Source organism: Rhineura floridana, chromosome 3, assembly GCF_030035675.1.
Source record: "Rhineura floridana isolate rRhiFlo1 chromosome 3, rRhiFlo1.hap2, whole genome shotgun sequence".
In the NCBI taxonomy this organism is placed as follows: domain Eukaryota; kingdom Metazoa; phylum Chordata; class Lepidosauria; order Squamata; family Rhineuridae; genus Rhineura; species Rhineura floridana.
In genome coordinates this window covers 230,426,405-230,446,276 of record NC_084482.1, presented here as the reverse complement: position 1 = coordinate 230,446,276, position 19,872 = coordinate 230,426,405, and the positions used below count along the sequence as shown (strand labels likewise).

The 19,872-nt window shown below is 46.6% G+C and overlaps 2 protein-coding genes across 2 annotated transcripts in view; both read right to left on the bottom strand.

Annotated features, from left to right (window-relative positions):
• Positions 1-1,705: 1,705 nt before the first annotated feature.
• The window catches only part of LOC133381916 (uncharacterized), a 28,905-nt gene continuing 10,738 nt past the window's right edge, over positions 1,706-19,872 (bottom strand). The window contains exon 6 of the mRNA XM_061621496.1: positions 1,706-2,360. Within this exon, the coding sequence (XP_061477480.1) occupies positions 2,209-2,360 (152 nt within the window). The 3' untranslated portion in view covers positions 1,706-2,208. The remainder of the gene's footprint in view (positions 2,361-19,872) is intronic.
• Positions 13,083-17,050, bottom strand: LOC133381904 (zinc finger protein 160-like). The gene has a single exon (XM_061621480.1). The coding sequence runs from the start codon at positions 16,970-16,972 to the stop codon at positions 15,086-15,088; it is 1,887 nt and encodes a 628-aa protein (XP_061477464.1). The 5' UTR covers positions 16,973-17,050; the 3' UTR covers positions 13,083-15,085.

Genomic DNA, 19,872 nt, shown 5'->3' with positions numbered 1-19,872 from the left:
CAAGGTTGCCAGGGATTTCATCTCATCTGCACATGATGGATCAGCATGTCACAGAACACATCAGAATGTCACTAATTATACAGCCACAAGAGTGGTTGTATACTATAGCCAACGTGGATTTTTCACATTCCCCAATTTTAAATTGAAAACAACCCCCATGCCTTTCTGATGCTCCCCATAAGCTCATTTCCAAACAAAACCTTAAAACCTTTAGTCCCAAATTCAGAAAGGCTTGCTTAACAACCCTGTAACTTTTCATGGCGATACACAAAACAGTCAGAGAGAATCGAGAGTTCAAAGTCTAAAAAGAGATTAAAAAAAAAAAAAACACCCAGAGCCCTTTTGGACTTTTTTTCTCTGAGAGTTCTTGTAATCTTTTGAAATTCATTAAAAATCAGCCATGTTCACAGAGTACCTGTAATCCTAATACTGACCTTGCCCCATACTCTGACCTTCATCTTCTGCAGTTTAAAGGTTAAAAAAATGCCTAGATGATTTTTAATTAATTTAAGAAATTTTGGCTTGTACCCAATCATAACGTCGGACATGCTCAGTAAGAATCAACTGTCAACGTTCTAAAAGGCAGACTCACAGCTGCTGAGCTTGGCTAATCTGGGGGCACACCCACACCAGATTTTGCTTTCACTTGAGACAGTCCTGGCTTCCCCCAGAGAATCCTGGGAAGTGTAGTTTGTGAAGGGGGCTGAGAGGAGACTCCTATTCTGAGAGAGCTCCAGTGGCCAGACTGGTTTAACAGTCAGCTGCTCTGATTTTAGATCTGTGAGGGGAACAGGCGTCTCCTAGCAACTCTCAGCACCCTTCACTAACTACACTTCCCAGGATTCTTTCGGAGAAGCCATAACTGTCCAAAGTGAAATAAAGGCCTGGTGTGGATGTGGCCAGGGACAGCTTTGGTTTAAATTTGGGTGGGAGGCTACATGTGCCTGCTGTAGAATAAAAAGGTGGGGGAAACTGGAAAGAAATAATAATGATCACAATGTTTTCATTTTGGAAAGGAAAGGGGCTTCCCTTCTGCCCAGAGCCCCCCCACCCAATCTCCCCCTCCCCTCCCCCTCCCCCACCTCCTCCCCATGGTCAGTTTTACCTATCTTAAGCATCATTGCACAGGAGTAAACACCATTGAACTCAAAAAACATGCATATGATCAAACCTCCCCTCCCCTTTCCTTTGCCCCCTCCCTCCAATCGCCTCCTTCCACTGCCCTACAAATTTGTCAAAATGCAAACACAATTTGGGTTGGTCTTTCACAGTCCAGTCCACTTCCTGTGTAGCTTGGAAGAATTTGGTAGCATGTGCCTCTGAGCATATGGTGAGTGGTGGCAACACCTGCAATCAGCCCAAATAATAGAAAGAAGATATGTCCTGTGCTGATCTTGTTTTAGCAGGGAGGAAGCAACATTATGAAGACAGTTGATGTAGTTCACATGGTCACTTTAAATATGTCTGATTTACTTTGCAATTTTAGTGAAATTTTCTATAGGAAATCATTTTCTTTTGCTTCTATTTCTATGAATATGTGAAGTACAGCAATACTTTGCCAAATTTACACTAAGGAAACTCCAAACATAATGGTGGAATAATGGCACTGACTTCTGCAGAATAGTCTCCAGCGGACCTCAGAAGTGTCTCAATTTGCACAAGATAAAACAGTGGGAGGTGAAATATATCCTAGCAAAATTCTGGGTGTGCTCTATGTTTTTAATTGATCGTGAACACCTTGCCTTAAATAAAGTGGTTTAAACATAGCAGGCTGAAAACATGCATCCTCTTTTTTCCAACAACTAGAGTCATTGATGAAATAGCAACATATTGTGCTTGTGTTGGGTCCACATCAGCTGTTTCGGAGGAGTCTTAGTACGGAGGAACATGGGTGATGCCACCCCAATTTCAGTGATCATGGGTAGAGGGTAATATAGCCATGGGGATGTGGTGAATTACGGCAAAAGACAAGGGCAAGGCTATCTGCACCTTGTTCCTTGCTGCCACTCCTCTCATGAATGGGTTCCGCGTTGCTCATCTGCTGTGCCCACTGGCCTGTTACACAATAAGACCACTTTCATCCATGATTTGATTGTGGATGAAGGTGCCAATTTGGTGTGCATTACTGAGACCTGGGTGGGTGAGCTGGGAGGAGTTGATCTGACCCAGGTTTGCCCACCTGGATACTCGGTGCAACACCAGCACAGGCTACAGGGACAGGGGGGAGGAGTTGCGGTGGTCTCCAGAACTTCCATCTCTGTCACCAGGAAACCACTCTGTCTGTCGAGACTTTGGATCGGGATCCTGAAGACGATGTTGGAGAGAGTGGGGAGGGGGATTTGGAATTCCAGGAGCTGCAGCTGGGGAGCGAAGAGGAGGGGGGCGAGAGAGAGATGTCTACAGTAAGAGACCTTGGGATTCCAACGGCTGCGGACTCATCCCTACCAGTTCTCACGCCTCCCTTCGAGCCACGGGGAGGGGAGATGGAGGAGGAGTCGGAGGATACGTAACTCCTCCTCAGCCCAGCAGCCCCGGAAAGAAGCGGGTGTCCAGTTTCCACTCCCCCGGCCCCCCCGCACGGGATAGAGACGTCAGTACTTTGGAAGGAGAGGGACCCAAGGATCCCCCCTCTCCCCGAGCTCGAAGACGGCAGAGGAGAGAGGAGCAGAAAAAGGCGGAGGGAGGGGGATCTCTCCGAAGAAGTGCGAGGCTGCGTGCCCGCCTCCCTCCTTCATAAGTGATGGGGAGGCGGGAAAACTTTGCTGTGTCAACTTATTTATTTTATTTATTTATTTAAAAAGTTTATATCCCGCTTCAGTTCCAAAGAATTCTAAGCGGCCAAAACAATAACATAGTGCAAACACATTATACAATATACAATATATAAAAAATATAAATCATCTCTCACATTACAATTCAAAAGCTAACCGAAATAAAAAGGTCTTAACTTGGAGACGAAAACTAATTAAAGAGGGGGAAGAACGAATTTCCTGCGGAAGAGAATTCCAAAGAGTTGGTGCTACCACCGAAAACGATCTATTCCTAATACCAGTCCGATGAATTTGGGAAAAAGAAGGAATATTAAGGCCGGGGTCTAATGAAGATCTTAAAGAACGAGCAGGCTCATAAAATGAAATACGATTTGAAAGATAACTAGGGCCTGAACCAGATAAAGCTCTAAACGTTAAAACCAGGATTTTAAACTGAACTCGATAAGAAATTGGAAGCCAGTGTAGTTGTTTTAGGAGCGGAGTAGTGTGAACTCGCCAACCTGCTCCTATTAACATCCTGGCAGCCGCTCTTTGGACTAATTTCAGTTGACGAAGTATTTTAAGGGGAAGTCCAGTATAAAGCGAGTTACAGTAGTCTAACTTAGACGTAACCAAGGAATGGGTAACCGTGGTTAGGTCAGAGAGTTCCAGAAAAGGGCGCAATTGGCGAACCAATTTTAGGCGGGCAAAGGCACTTCTGGAAGTTGCTAAGACATGGGCCTCCAAAGTCAAGGCCGAATCCAGAAGGACACCCAAACTACAAACCTGGGTCTTTAAAGGGAGTAAAACTCTGTCTAATAACGGTACATTCCCTATTTCCAATTTGGTTCGGTGCCCAACCACCAGCACCTCTGTTTTATCTGGGTTCAATTTCAGCTTATTCTGTGTCATCCAGGTCTTAACTGCTGTTAGACAATTATTTAAAGGAAGGATGGCATCTTTCATATCCGGAGGGAAGGAAAAATAAAGCTGGGTGTCATCAGCATATTGGTGAAACCGAATTCCAAACCTCCGGATGATCTCTCCCAGTGGTTTCATGTAAATGTTAAACAGCATCGGTGAAAGCACAGAGCCCTGTGGTACTCCGCATGACAACGGCCAGGGATCAGAGCTAAAATCCCCAAACAGTACTCTCTGTGATCTGCCCTCCAAGAAAGAGCAGAGCCACGGAAAAACAGTGCCTCATAAGCCCATCTCGGAGAGGCAGCCCAAGAGAATGTCATAAGAACATAAGAACATAAGAAGAGCCTGCTGGATCAGGCCAGTGGCCCATCTAGTCCAGCATCCTGTTCTCACAGTGGCCAACCAGGTGCCTGGGGGAAGCCCGCAAGCAGGACCCGAGTGCAAGAACACTCTCCCCTCCTGAGGCTTCCGGCAACTGGTTTTCAGAAGCATGCTGCCTCTGACTAGGGTGGCAGAGCACAGCCATCACGGCTAGTAGCCATTGATAGCCCTGTCCTCCATGAATTTGTCTAATCTTCTTTTAAAGCCATCCAAGTTGGCGGCCATTACTGCATCTTGTGGGAGCAAATTCCATAGTTTAACTATGCGCTGAGTAAAGAAGTACTTCCTTTTGTCTGTCCTGAATCTTCCAACATTCAGCTTCTTTGAATGTCCACGAGTTCTAGTATTATGAGAGAGGGAGAAGAACTTTTCTCTATCCACTTTCTCAATGCCATGCATAATTTTACACACTTCTATCATGTCTCCTCTGACCCGCCTTTTCTCTAAACTAAAAAGCCCCAAATGCTGCAACCTTTCCTCGTAAGGGAGTCGCTCCATCCCCTTGATCATTCTGGTTGCCCTCTTCTGAACCTTTTCCAACTCTATAATATCCTTTTTGAGATGAGGCGACCAGAACTGTACACAGTATTCCAAATGCGGCCGCACCATAGATTTATACAGCGGCATTATGATATCGGCTGTTTTATTTTCAGTACCTTTCCTAATTATCGCTAGCATGGAATTTGCCTTTTTCACAGCTGCCGCACACTGGGTCGACATTTTCATCGTGCTGTCCACTACAACCCCGAGGTCTCTCTCCTGATCGGTCACCGCCAGTTCAGACCCCATGAGCGTATATGTGAAATTAAGATCTTTTGCTCCAATATGCATAATTTTACACTTGTTTATATTGAATTGCATTTGCCATTTTTCTGCCCATTCACTCAGTTTGGAGAGGTCTTTTTGGAGCTCTTCACAATCCCTTTTTGTTTTAACAACCCTGAACAATTTAGTGTCATCAGCAAACTTGGCCACTTCACTGCTCACTCCTAATTCTAGGTCATTAATGAACAAGTTGAAAAGTACAGGTCCCAATACCGATCCTTGAGGGACTCCACTTTCTACAGCCCTCCATTGGGAGAACTGTCCGTTTATTCCTACTCTCTGCTTTCTGCTTCTTAACCAATTCTTTATCCACAAGAGGACCTCTCCTCTGATTCCATGACTGCTAAGCTTCCTCAGAAGCCTTTGGTGAGGTACCTTGTCAAACGCTTTTTGAAAGTCTAAGTACACTATGTCCACTGGATCACCTCTATCTATATGCTTGTTGACACTCTCAAAGAATTCTAATAGGTTACTGAGACAGGACTTTCCCTTGCAGAAGCCATGCTGGCTCTGCTTCAGCAAGGCTTGTTCTTCTATGTGCTTAGTTAATCTAGCTTTAATCATACTTTCTACCAGTTTTCCAGGGACAGAAGTTAAGCTAACTGGCCTGTAATTTCTGGGATCCCCTCTGGATCCCTTTTTGAAGATTGGCATTACATTTGCCACTTTCCAGTCCTCAGTCATGGTCGATCGTGTCAAACGCTGCTAAAAGATCAAGAATGACTAACAAAGAAACTTTCCCCTTGTCTAACTCTCTCCGGAGGTCATCCACTAAGGCCACCAATACGGTCTCAGTTCCATGACCCGGCCTAAAACCAGATTGAGATGAGTCGTAGTAATCTGTCAGCTCCAGGAAACTCTGGAGCTGAGAGGCCACCACTTTCTCAATAATTTTACTTAAAAAAGGTAAGTTGGACACGGGACGGAAACTATCTAAACTGGAAGGGTTCAAAGAAGGCTTTTTAAATAAGGGAATAACAATTGCTTCCTTTAGGCTGCCTGGAAGGTGGCCTTGCTGGAGGGAAGCATTGATCACCTCACTGATCCGGTCTGCGAGTCCCTTTCTGGACTGTTTTATAATCCAGGAGGGACATGGGTCTAGTGAACACGTGGTGGGTCTCATCCCTTCCAAAAGATTATCTATATCAGCGGGATGGATGAGCTGAAATGAGTCTAAAGTGGAACAGCAGATAGTAACTGTAGTAGAGGGCATAGCATCGATTACAACATTATTAGTATCAAGATCAGAACGAATCTGGGCAACTTTAGTACTAAAATATGTGGCTAGTTCTTGACAACGGGAGGCAGAATGATCGAAATTCGGCTTATGTTGGTCTTGATTAAGCAAGTCCTTAACCACCCGGAAGAGTTTTTTTGGTCGGCTGTCGGCAGACGAAATGGCAGCCGAGAAAAAGGCTCTTTGTGCCGTAAATCTAGATGTCATATAATGCTTCAAAAAGTTCTTAGCCTGAAGTTGGTCAAAAAGGCTCCGTGTCTTCAGCCAACGACGCTCTAAGCCCCTGTAAGTCCGTTTCATATCTGCCAATTCCTTAGAAAACCATGGGGCCACCTTAGATCGAGAGTGAGTAAGTGGACGTAAAGGGGCAATAGCATCTATAGTCCTGGACATTGTATTATTCCAAGAATCTACTAAATCAACAATGGAGTCACTAGTTCGAGGAACAAAAATTTTTTCAGCAGTAGATAAGAAAACAATTGGATTTAATAACCTTTTTAGGGGAATCATTTTTAAAGGATTCTTTCCTCTAAAAGGAGTATGTAATGGTGGTATTTTAAATTTAATCAAATAGTGATCTGTCCAAAGTAATGGGCGAATAGATAAATCACTAAGTGCCAAGTCCTCTTCATCAGGGCCAGTATAAAAAACAAGATCAAGAGTATGACCAGCTCTATGTGTGGGTTCCTTAATTAATTGAGATAATCCCAAAGTGGTCATAGTCTTCATAAAATCACAGGCCACACCATATAAAGAGGAATTGACATGAATGTTGAAATCTCCCAATACTAACAGGTTAGGGGACACCAACATTAGTTCCAAAATCAACTTCGATAGCTCCTGCAAGGCGGTCATAGAGCAACATGGGGAGCGATAGATCAATAAAATTGCCAAACCATCCTGGCTGCCAGATTTTAGACTAAGGGCTTCAAACCCAGAGAGAGATGGAAACGGCACTGTAGTCAGAGAGATAGTCTCTCTGTATATTATTGCTACTCCACCTCCAGGATCCTCAAGCCTGGGTTGATGTAAGGCCAAAAAGCCAGGCGGGCAGAGACTAATCAAGTTCACTCTGCCAGCCTCCTCTAACCAGGTTTCGGTAATGCATAATAAATCAGCTTGTTCATCCAAAATAAGATCTTGAATAATCACAGATTTCCTATTTACAGATTTTGCATTAAGAAGCAGAATCTGGGATCCGAAAAAATTATTTGGGAAAGAAGTCTGTCTCTCCTTTTGAGCTAATTGTGCAGGGGTTAGTAAGTGGCGATATGCTCTGCCTTCCTTGGGGCGGTCATATGGTGTTAACTGATTATACTTCCCTCTACCCGCTATTGTGGGAATGGGGTTTCTATCAAAGACCCTCGGTAAACATCCACCCCGATTCTCCGGGGAGGGAGACATACAGAAGGAGGTCAAATCTAGTTGTGATGAAACTCAAAAGCGAGCGGCATCAGATTCTGATAAAGATCTATATCTAAGAGGGTTTATATGAGGTTGGTCCCCAAGAGAAACAGAAAGTGCCAAATCCGCCATAGCGATTTTTTCTGAGGAGCTACAGGCAATTTCGGCTACTGAATGATGGTCAGAATTTTTTGTACTCTGTGACAACCTGGTATTCTGCAACAGCCTAAGGAGATTATGCAGGTCATTAATGATGTCTTGTTGAGCCATGTCAGAGAAACTAGGGAATTTAGTCACTAATTCTTCAACATGGGGCCCTTGGAGTATCAGAGGCTGACCAGCTGGCTCTATTCGTTTAGGGTACTCAATTAAAAGTGGGGATACAGTGGGCAAAGACGCCGATACTTTATAATCATTACAGTTGGTTAAGGAGTCCCTAGAACTCATCAAAGCATCTAGGCTAGGGGGAAGTGAGGAAACAGCACTTTCTTTCAACGCTGCAGGATTAGATAGTTAGGGAATCTAGTGAGTTAGATTAGAGGTTTGCATGAAGCTCAGTAAATCCAATGTTGAAATTTCCTTAATAAAGAAAAAATTAATCACACCCACGAGTTCGACTATTGCCTCCCATCCTGGGCACGACACTGTCTTGGAGCTGGCTGTGAGGGCCTGCACCTAGTGTTGGGCTGAGGAGATAGTAAACTAGGGTTGCTGCTGGTGTACCATCCACCCTGCTGCCCGGCAGCTTCTCTGACTGAGCTGGTGGAGGTCATCTCAGCTGTGGTGTTGGAGCAGCCCAGAACGATAGTCCTGGGTGATTTCAACGTCCATGCTGAGGCTGCCTCTAGTGTTCCAGCTCGGGACTTCATGGCCTCCATGACAACCATGGGTTGTCTCAAGTTGTTACTGGCCTGACACATAGGGCAGGACACACCCTCTACTTATTTTTTGCTCCAGGTGGAGGAAGGGGTGGTCTGGAGATGGGGGGGGATGTCACCCCATTGTCATGGTCAGATCACTTCCTGGTGAAGTTTAGACTTATGGCTCCGATCCTTCCCTGTAGGGGTGGTGGATAGATTAAGATGGTCTGCCCCTGGAGTCTAATGGAATCCACTGGATTCCTGAATGCCCTGGGGAAGTTCCCAGTAGATAGAGCAGGTGATCCTATTGAAGCCCTTGTCACACTGTGGAACAGTGAGGTGCATCGGGCCCTTGACACGGTTGCCTCCGAGTGCCCACTCCACCATTGTGGAGCCCGGTTTGCACCTTGGTACACCAGTGAGCTAAGGGCAATGAAACAGGCTAGACAATGGCTAGAGCACAAGTGGTGAAAGACTTGCTGTGAGGCTGATCGGGCTGATCGCTACTGTGTGGCAGTGCGGGCAGCAAAGAAGGCCCACTTCTGTGCCTCCATCGCATCGTCAAGTAGCTGTCCGGTGGAGCTTTTCTGTATTGTCAGGAGTCTGTTGATATCAACTCCAGGAAATGGAATTTTAGACCCTTCGGAGGCCCACGGTGAATTGTTTGCAAGGCAATTTGAAGGTAACGCTTCTCACCTCTGTTGATGTCCCATCTACATCTACTGTAGTCCCCAATGAGTGTCCAGTGCAACATCTGCTGCAACTTCTTGGGAACGGTTTCAGTTGATGCGACCTGATGACATAGACAAGGTGCTTGTGATGATGCGGCCAGCAATGAGTCCTCTTGACCCTCGCCCTTCTTGGCTCATTAAAGCTTGCTGAGGGGTTTGACCGAGTGGATCCAGGGTGTGGTCAATGCATTATTGCGGGAGGGAGTGGTTCTGGGCACCTTGAAAGAGGCAGTGATCCAACCACTCCTGAAAAAGCCCACCCTGGACCCATTGTTTCATAACTACTACCAACCGGTTGCAAATACCCCCTTCTTAGGGAAGGTGATTGAGAGGGTTGTGGCGTAGCAACTGCAAGTACTCTTGGATGAAACAGATTATCTTGACCCATCCCAGTCTGGGTTCAGGCCTGGTTATGGGACTGAATCGGCCTTGGTCGCTCTGATGGATTACCTTTATTGGGAGAAGGACAGGGGGAGTGCGACCCTGTTATTCTTACTTGATCTCTCAGCGGCTTTTGATACCATTGACCATGGTATCCTTCTGGGCCGACTTGGTGAGATGGGTATTGGAGGAACTGTTTTAGAGTGGTTCCGATCCTATCTCCAAGGTCGCTCTCAGAGGATAGCGTTGGGTGACTGTCTTTCGGCCCCCTGGCAGCTGTGCTGTGGGGTTTCGCAGGGTACCATCTTGTCCCCCATGCTGTTTGACATCTATATGAAGCCTTTGGGAGAGGTCATCAGGAGATTTGGGGTGAGGTGTTAGCAGTATGCTGATGATACCCAGCTCTATTTCTCTGTAACAACTGGATTGGGAGAGGCCGTGCAAGCCCTGGACCGCTGCCTGGACTCGGTGGTGGGCTGGATGAGGGCCAATAAACTGAGTCTGAATCCTAGTAAGACGGAAGCACTGTGGGTTGGTGGTTCCTGACTTTTGATAATTGGTCAGTTGTCTGCTTTGGATGGGGTTGTACTCCCTCTGAAAGAGCAGGTCCATAGTCTGGGGGTGTTCCTGGATCCATTTTTGTCACTAGAGGACCAGGTGACCTCTCTGGCTAGGAGTGCCTTTTACCAGCTTTGGCTGGTGAGACACCTGCTGCCGTTTCTGGACCGGGATAGCCTGACCACTGTTGTCCACACACTGGTGACCTCTAGGCTAGATTACTGTAATGTGCTCTATGTGGGGCTGCCCTTGAGGTTGGTCCGGAAGCTGCAGCTGGTGCAAAATGTGGCCGTGTGATTGCTCACTGGGGCAGGGCATCGCCAACATGTCACCCCGCTGCTGAAAGAACTGCACTGGCTGCCCATTTGCTATGGGGCCAAGTTCAAGGTTCTCGTTTTGCTGTACAAAGCCTTATGCAGCTTGGGACCAGGATACCTGAAAGACCATCTTACCCCTGATATACCCAGTCGGTCACTGCCCTCTGCAGGTGAAGGTCTCCTGCAGATGATGATGATGAATTAAATCCAGACAAGACAGAAATGCTCTTCGTCAGTCGTGGGGCCAAACTAGAAACGTGGAATGTACCTGTGTTAGATGGGGTTACACTCCCCCTGAAGACTCAAATCCGCAGCTTGGGTGTGCTTCTGGACTCGGCTTTGAACCTGGAAGCTCAGGTTTCTGCTGTGTCCAGGAGCGCTTTTGCCCAGTTAAGACTGGTTCGCCAGCTGCGCCTGTTTTTAGAGATGTCTGATCTGACGAAGGTAACTCATGCCCTAGTTACATCCCGGCTTGACTACTGCAACGCACTCTACGTGGGGCTGCCTTTGAAGACAGTTCGGAAGCTTAAATTGGTTCAACGTGCAGCAGTAAGAATGCTGACAGGGGCTGACATTCGTGCCCATACAACCCCCCTGTTGCAACAGCTCCACTGGTTGCCAATTTGCTTCCAGACTCAATTCAAGGTGCTGGTGTTGTCCTTTAAAGCCCTTCACGGCTTGGGCCCTGTCTATCTGTCCGATCGGTTGTCTTCTTATGAACCCCCCCATTCTCTCAGGTCCTCCGATAATTCGCTCCTTAGGATACCTTCAACCTCACAAGTTCATCTTTCAGGAACCAGAGATAGGGCGTTCTCTGTTATCGCCCCTACACTCTGGAATTCCCTGCCAATAGAGGTCCGGTCAGCCTCCTCGCTTCCGGCATTCCGTCGCCAGGTCAAGACGTTCCTTTTCCGTCTTGCATTTAACCTGGACTGAGGAATAGGAAATCTCTTGACCACAAGAGATTATGGAGTAATTATGTGTTTATTGTATTGTATACAGTTTTTACTATTTTAATCTTATCTTATAAGTTTGTATCTATGGTGTATGTCTTGCTTTTATAAGGTATTCTCGGTCTATGTTCTTTTATTATACAGTTGTCCGCCGCTCTGAGCTTTTCAGGAAGATAGAGCGGCATAGAAATGTTTTAAATAAATAAATAAATAAATAAATAAATAATAAATAATAATAAACTTTATTTCTACCCCGCCCTTTTTCCAATAGGACTCAGAGCGGCTTACAACTAAAAACAACACCATTAAAACATACAGAGTATATTATTAAAAAAGAATTAAACTATGAGAAAAATTAAAACCATAAAATATAGGTTAAAAACAGTGGACAATTTAAAATAATAAAATCATATAATGTAATCACCAAACCTATGACACTTAATCCTGGTTGTTCTCTATCCCAAATGCCCGTTGAAATAAAACAGTCTTTACTGGTCACCGGAAAGACAGCAAGGAAGGAGCTGATCGCACCTCACTCGGAAGGGAGTTCCACAGCCTAGGAGCGGCCACCGAAAAGGCCCTATCTTGTGTCTGCGTCATATGTGCTTGCGAAGGTGTGGGGAACACAAGAAGGGCCTCACCTGAAGATCTCAAATCCCAGACAGGTTCATGTAGGGAGATACGATCTGTCAAATAGTCTGGACCTGAGCCGTATAGGGCTTTGTAGGTCAAAACCAGCACTTTGAATTGTGACCGGAAACAAATTGGCAGCCAGTGGAGCTGTTGTAACTGTTGGTCAGTGAAGCAGGCTGTGAGACTCACAGACAGGGTTTTTTAGCAAACAGAGTGAAACCTGAAGCAGAAGGGTTAAGCTGTGAGAACAGAGCGCCAGGTTTGCCAAGGTCAGTAGCTGGCTGGGAAGCCTGATAAGGTGGGATGCTTGGAAAAGCTCAGTGTGGGGGAAAAGCTGTCTGTGAAGAGAACTGTGTCTAATGTCTTTGCCTAGTAAAGACTCTTACAAGAAACTTGCCTGGCCTGGCTTATTCCTGTTCTATGCGACTCTTGGATTCCATCCTTGTATGATCTATACACGCACACGCCAACAGTAACAGGGGAGTTGTATGGTCCCTGTAACCAGCCCCGGTTAGCACTCTGGCCGCAGCTCTTTGTACCAATTTAAGTTTCCGAACAGTCTTCAAAGGCAGCCCCATGTAGAGCGCATTAAAGTATTCTAAGTGGGATGTAACCAAGGCATGCATCACCCTAGTCAGATCAGGTAGCTCCAGGAACGGGTGCAGCTGGCGCACCAGTTTTAATTAGGCAAATGCGCTCCTGGATACAGCAGCAATCTGGGCCTCCAAATTCAAAGCTGAGTCCAGGAGTACACCCAAACTGCGAACCTGAGACTTCAGGGGGAGTGAGACCCCATCCAGCACCGGTTGAATCCCTATTCCCTGATCTGCCCTCCGACTGACCAGGAGTACCTCTGTTTTGTCAGGATTTAATCTCAACTTGTTTGCCCTCATCCAGTCCATCACTGATGCCAGACACTGGTTTAGGGTCTGTACGGCTTCCTTGGCTTCAGGTGGAAGAGAGAAATAGAGTTGAGTGTCATCAGCATACTGATGGCACCGAACCCCCAAACCCCGGACAACCTTTCCCAGCGGTGTCATATAGATGTTAAATAACATGGGGGACAAAACGGAACCCTGCGGGCACCCCATAGGTCAATGACCAGGGGGTCGAGCAGGAGTCCCCCAGTACCACTTCTGGGTTCGGTCCTCCAGGAAGGACTGGAGTCACTGTAACACTGTGCCCCCAAGTCCCATCTCGGCAAGGCGGCCCAGAAGGATACCATGATCGATCGTATCGAAAGCCGCTGAGAGGTCCAGAAGAACCAGCAGAGACACACTCCCCCTGTCCAGTTCTCAGCGTAGGTCATCCACCAAGGCGACCAAAGCCGTCTCTGTCCCATAGCCAGGCCTGAAACCAGATTGAAATGGATCCAGATAATCCGTATCATCCAGGAATCTCTGGAGTTGGGCGACCACCACACGCTCTATTATCTTGCTTAAAAATGGAATATTGGAGACTGGCCGGTAGTTACCTAGTAAAGAGGGATCCAGGGAGGGCTTTTTCAGCAGTGGTCTTATAACTGCCTCCTTTAAGCATGATGGAATTCTGCCTTGTTGTAGAGAGGCATTAACTACTCCCCTGACCCAATCGACCAGTCCCCCTCTGGTACTTCTAATGAGCCAGGAAGGGCAAGGGTCCAGTACACACCAAGGATCTTGTCCACATCCTCAGGCAAAACAAGTTGAAAAGAATCCATTTTAATTGGACAAACAGACGCCGAAGTTACATCCTCAGAGACTGTATCCATTTTAGCGTCCAAGTCACAGCGAATCTGAGCGACTTTGTCCGCAAAGTGCCGTGCAAATTCTTGACAGCGGTCTGCTGAGTGGTCAGAATTACCCTCACGGGGGCTGGAACTTAAAAGCCCCCTAACCACTCGAAACAGTTCCGCTGGACGGCTCCCAGCAGACGCAATGGAGGCCGAGGTGGTTTGTTCTGCACAATATAGGAAATGGACGTTTAGTGTAGCGGCACCTACCCTGTGGAATTCCCTCCGCTTAAATATTAGACAGGCGCCATCTCTGCTATCTTTTTGATGCCTTTTGAAGACTTTCCTCTTTCAACAAGCCTTTCAGGTTGAGACCTTTCCCAGCCTGTGTTAGAATTGTTTGTCCCCGGTGTGAGTTTTGTGATGCGAAGCAAGCTGGCCACTCTGACAAAAGCTCTTTCCACACTCCAAACATTGATAACGTGTGTCCCCTGTATGAGTTCTGTGATGCAAAGTAAGGGCACATCGCTCACTGAGGTTTGTCCCCTGTGTGAATTCTTTGATGCGAAGTAAGGGCGTTACTCCATCTGAAGCTTTTTACACACTCGAAGCATTGATAAGGTTTGTCCCCTGTGTGACTTCTTTGATGTACCGTAAGGGCGCTACTCCATCTGAAGCTTTTTCCACACTCGAAGCATTGATAAGGTTTGTCCCCAGTGTGAGTTTCGTGATGCGAAGTAAGATTGCTATTCTAAAAGAAGCTCTTTCCACACTCCAAGCACTGATAAGGTTTGTCCTGTGTGAGTTCTTTGATGCACCATAAGATGGCTACTTTGACTGAAGCTTTTTCCACACTCCTGTCAGCTCTACACTGCGTCAGCAGTGCTGGTGGGGGCTGGAAATTCCTGGGTGGTTGGCAGGTAAGCAAAGCCCTTAGCCGGCAGTCTGGCCGTAAATCTGCCAGGTCTAGGAGGAGGGAAGCTGATAAGGGCCAGGCCTGTCCGAAGCGTACTTGCCGAGTCAGGAGTCCAGAAGCGAGGTCAGTAGAGGTCCGGGATCAAGTGCCAAGGGGTCAGTCCAAAAGAGGTTGCAAGGAAACTAGGAATACACGAAGCCACGCCTGACGCTGCAGTCAGCAACAAGCCGAAGTGAAGGTGTGCCTCATAAGAAGCAGGTTTGACAGCAGGTGTGAGCCCTCAGCGTTTTGGCCTTAAGGGGACAGGCCTGCCTCTCTTCTGCCTGACCTTCTGCTGTCTACGTTCTGCAGGTGAGGGAGGAGAATCCTGTTCACTGTCTGCGTCTGGCTGCAGGGCCTTTGCTGTATCTGGGGTGCTCTGCAGCTGAGGGGGAGAAGGAGCTGGATTCTCAGGAGTCTCCTCCGTGTCTCCTTCTGGGTCTGCTGCTTCTGGGTCTGCTGCTGTTACTCCCAAGTCGTCCTCATCTGAGGAGTCCTCTGACGGGGCCATGACAACTCCAAGCATTTATAAGGTTTGTTCCCTCTGTGAGTTCTTTGATGTGAAGTAAGGGTGCTACTGTCACTGAAGCTCTTTCCACACTCCAAGCATTTATAAGGTTTGTCCCCTGTGTGAATTCTTTGATGCAAAGTAACACTCCTATTGTTACTGAAGCTCTTTCCACACTCCAAGCATTTATAAGGTTTGTCGCCAGTGTGAGTTCTTTGATGAGAAGTAAGGTGGCTACTCTGACTGAAGGTCTTTCCACACTCCAAGCATTTATGAGGTTTGTCACCTGTGTGAGTTCTTTGATGAGAAGTAAGGTGGCTACTCTGACTAAAGTTCTTTCCACACTCCAAGCATTTATAAGGTTTGTCCCCTGTGTGAGTTCTTTGATGCAAAGTAAGGTTGCTACTCCACCTGAAGCTCTTTCCACACTCCAAGCATTTATAAGGTTTATCCCCGGTGTGACATCTTTGATGCGAAGTAAGTTGGCCACTCTGACTGAAGGTCTTTCCACACTCCAAGCATTTATGAGGTTTGTCACCAGTGTGAGTTCTTTGATGAGAAGTAAGGTGGCTACTCTGACTGAAGTTCTTTCCACACTCCAAGCATTTATAAGGTTTGTCCCCTGTGTGACATTTTTGATGAGAAGTAAGGGTGCTACTGTAACTGAAGTTCTTTCCACACTCCAAGCATTTATAAGGTTTGTCACCTGTGTGAGTTCTTTGATGCACCATAAGGTTGCTACTCCACCTGAAGCTCTTTCCACACTCCAAGCATTTATGAGGTTTGTTCCCTCTGTGAGTTCTTTGATGTGAAGTAAGGCTGCTACTCCACCTGAAGCTCTTTCCACACTCCAAGCATTTATAAGGTTTGTCCCCGGTGTGACATTTTTGATGAGAAGTAAGGGTGCTACTGTAATTGAAGCTCTTGCCACACTCCAAGCATTTATAAGGTTTGTCCCCTGTGTGAATTCTTTGATGCAAAGTAACATTCCTATTGTTACTGAAGCCCTTTCCACACTCCAAGCATTTATAAGGTTTATCGCCGATGTGAGTTCTTTGATGACAAGTAAGGTGGCTACTCTGACTGAAGGTCTTTCCACACTCCAAGCATTTATGAGGTTTGTCACCTGTGTGAGTTCTTTGATGCACTGTAAGGTGGTAACTCCGACTGAAGCCCTTTCCACACTCCAAGCATTTATAAGGTTTGTCGCCAGTGTGACATCTTTGATGCGAAGTAAGTTGGTCACTCCGACTGAAGCTCTTGCCACACTCCAAGCATTTATAAGGTTTGTCGCCAGTGTGACATCTTTGATGCGAAGTAAGTTGGCCACTCTGACTGAAGCTTTTTCCACACTCCAAGCATTTATAAGGTTTGTCCCCTGTGTGAGTTCTGTGATGCGAAGTAAGGTGGTCACTCCGACTGAAGCTCTTTCCACACTCCACACATTTATAAGGTTTGTCCCCTGTGTGGGTTCTTTGATGCGAAGTAAGGGTGCTACTCCACCTGAAGCTCTTGCCACACTCCAAGCATTTATAAGGTTTATCCCCGGTGTGACATCTTTGATGCGAAGTAAGTTGGCCACTCTGACTGAAGCTCTTTCCACACTCCAAGCATGTATGAGGTTCTTCCCATGTGTGAATTCTTTGATGCGACATAAAGTTGCTATTGTCACTGAAGCTCTTTCCACACTCCAAGCATGAATGAGGTTTGTCCCCTGTGTGCGTCTGTCGCTCCTCTTGTCTCTTTGCTCCATCTTGACTCCTCAGTTTCTGCTCCTGCATCTGCTCCTCAGCTTTTCCCAGTGATACTTCAGATGGTTCTCCCTCAGCCTTGACCCCCCACATGTGTCCTGATGGAAAGGAAAGGAAAGGAGATAAAATGCTGTGGAGAAATCCTGTGAATATATTATGATTCCTATTTATGAAAACATATTTCTGGGAGCTCTGTTGATATCAGAGTTTACCTGTCAAAGCTTGAGGCCTTGTACGGAGTTAGTTTAGCAGTAGTTGCTTGGTAACAGGTTGTGAAAAGAGACACACACAGAGAGAATTCTAATGAAAATCTGCTCTCTTATTCCTCCATTTAAGGTGGACAGCCCAGTACTTATGCACAGCTGGAATGTACAAACCTAGGATGGATCCTGTCTGACAGGAACATGGCCATTTCCACTGCCCAGAAGGCAGTTTGCATCCCCTCCCTCCCAAAATATTAGCCCCCTGTTAGCTGCACAATGAGATAGTGCTGGAAGATTCTACTCCCAGGACAGATGGCACTCTGTGAGCTACTGGGGAAGAACAAAGGACAAGTACGAGTAGCGCTGTGACTAATGACGCAGCTGGGTCAAAGCCCAAAGGAAGCCCAGAGGCTGATGCTCACAGATGCGAAAGGAGAGTCCGGAGTTGCATGACGCACACAACAGGAACATGGAATGTGAGAAGCATGAACCAGGGAAAGTTAGAAATTGTCAAGCAAGAAATGGACGCATCAACATTACAATAGTTGGTGTGAGTGAATTAAAATGGACAGGAAGGGGACATTTCCAATCAGGCAACTACAAAATATTTTATGCAGGAAATGAGAAATTAAGAAGAAACAGGGTTGCTCTAATAGTGAGAAGTGATGTAGCAAAAGCAATTAGGAGCTATAATGCACAGTCTGAGTGAGTGATATCAATGAGATTTAATGGGAAACCTATCAACATAACTATCATCTAAGTCCATCTCCAATTGCAAACACAGAAGAAGAGGAAATTGAGAGATTTTATGAAGAAGTACAGGAAGAAATTAAAGAACAATTTAGACCAAAAATAGGGATGTTGAATAATCAACAGGGGAACAAACTGACAGACTGAGATAAAATAAAAGGAAGATGGAAGCAATACACTGAAGAACTCTATGAAAAAATCCCCAGGCAACCAATATGGAAAACTAAACAATGGCCCACAGACTGGAAGTGTTCAAGATATATCCCAACTCCAAAGAAAGGGGATCCCAGGGAATGCAGTAATTTCTGAACTATAGCCTTAATATGCCATGGAAGTAAAGTAAAGGCTCTTATACCATGTATGGAGAGAGAAGTGCCAGATGTCCAAGCTGGTTTTACAAAGGGAAGAGGTACCACAGATCGTATTGCAAACATACGTTGGATAATGGAACGGAGCAAGGAATTTCAGAAGGAAATCACACTGTGCTTTATAGATTATAGCAAAGCCTTTGACTGTGTAGATTATGAAAAACTATGGAATGCTTTAAAAGAAATGGGGGTGCCACAGCATCTGATTGTCCTGATGTGCAACCTATACTCTGCACGAGAGGCTACTGTAGGGTCAGAATATGGAGAAACCGATTGGTTCGCCATCAGATCTAGCCAAGGATCCCCCCACTTCAGTGTCAGGTTTCTTTCAACATGTGCTGCGGTAGGAGTAGGCGGGGGCCTGCCATTGAAGTACTATTGGGCAGGGGACATAATTGCAGTGGGAGGCGGACTGGCCATTTCAGGGGAAGGGATGTAAGACACGTTCATGCTTGCATCCCTTCCGGTCCCCCTTCCAACCCTCCGGACACTGGTAGCTATGCTGGGAACTCCCTGGATCTTACTGTCCTGCTGATGAATGCAAGGTCAGTGACTAAGGAAACCACTTTCATTCAGGACTTAATCCTGGATGAATGCGCTGACCTTGCTTGTATTACCGATACCTGTCTAAATGACCAAGGCGGAGTACGTCTCTCCCAGCTCTGCCCACCAGGTTTTGTGGCACCCCAGCAGCCTAGATCCAGGGGACGGGGAGGTGGGGTCGCAATTGTCACCATCTCAGCATGCATTCTCTTTGGAGTTTTAAAACATTTTTATTTGAACAAAGATTTTATGGGATAAATGGTGGATAACTCTGAACTCCTGCTGTTGCGTGCATCTATAACTGAGATGATGCTTGGAAATGTTGCACAATTTGAGGCCTTGAAGTCGACCTATGAAGGGCCTCTCATGTTCAGAACAGCAGAACATCCCTCCCAGCAGCTCAGCAAGCTACCAGTGATTTTTATTTGCTCCCCACAGTGGGAGCCATTTAAGGATGAAGACAGCAGGACACGGTGTCTAATCTTGGCATGAGCACAAACTCCTAGGATTGGCATAAGGGTCTCCTCTTGTTGTGAGGGGAGAACTGCTGCAGTGAAGGAACTGGTGGTCTTCACCCAGCCCCTGCTTTTGTCCTTGGTCCTTCAGCTTAGATTTTAAAATGGGGGTGAAAATGGGGCTGTAGTCAGTCAGGCTGTCGCCCCCGTGATGCTGCTTCCCCTGACCCAGCTTGCGCACTTACACAGCCCTACTACTGCGCCCTCAGCCATGATGCCGCTGAGACCCAGGGAGAGCCTGGGCCGCCGTCACAGCAGCCAAGAGCGGTGGCTCTGGCAGAAGTACGGAGCCAACGGAAACAAGCCCCTGCAAAAGCCGTATTCTCCACCCCCGCGCCTTTAACAGCGGTATTAAGAAGGGGGTTGAGGTTGCAATCTTATCAACGTGGCAAGTTCTCTGGAAGATGATGGGACTTGTCTGAGCTACCGTGCATAAAACCATGAATGCGGCGTTTCGAGCTACCCCACTACCTCCGGCCTTTGGAGGGCTTGCAAGAAGTGGCTGCAGGAGTGAGACTGTGTGTTTCTAGGAGCAAAGCTGAAACGGTCTTAACTTCCTGTTATTTTTGCCATATTGCCAAGAGGTACAATGTGGCCTGCTAAAGAATGTCATG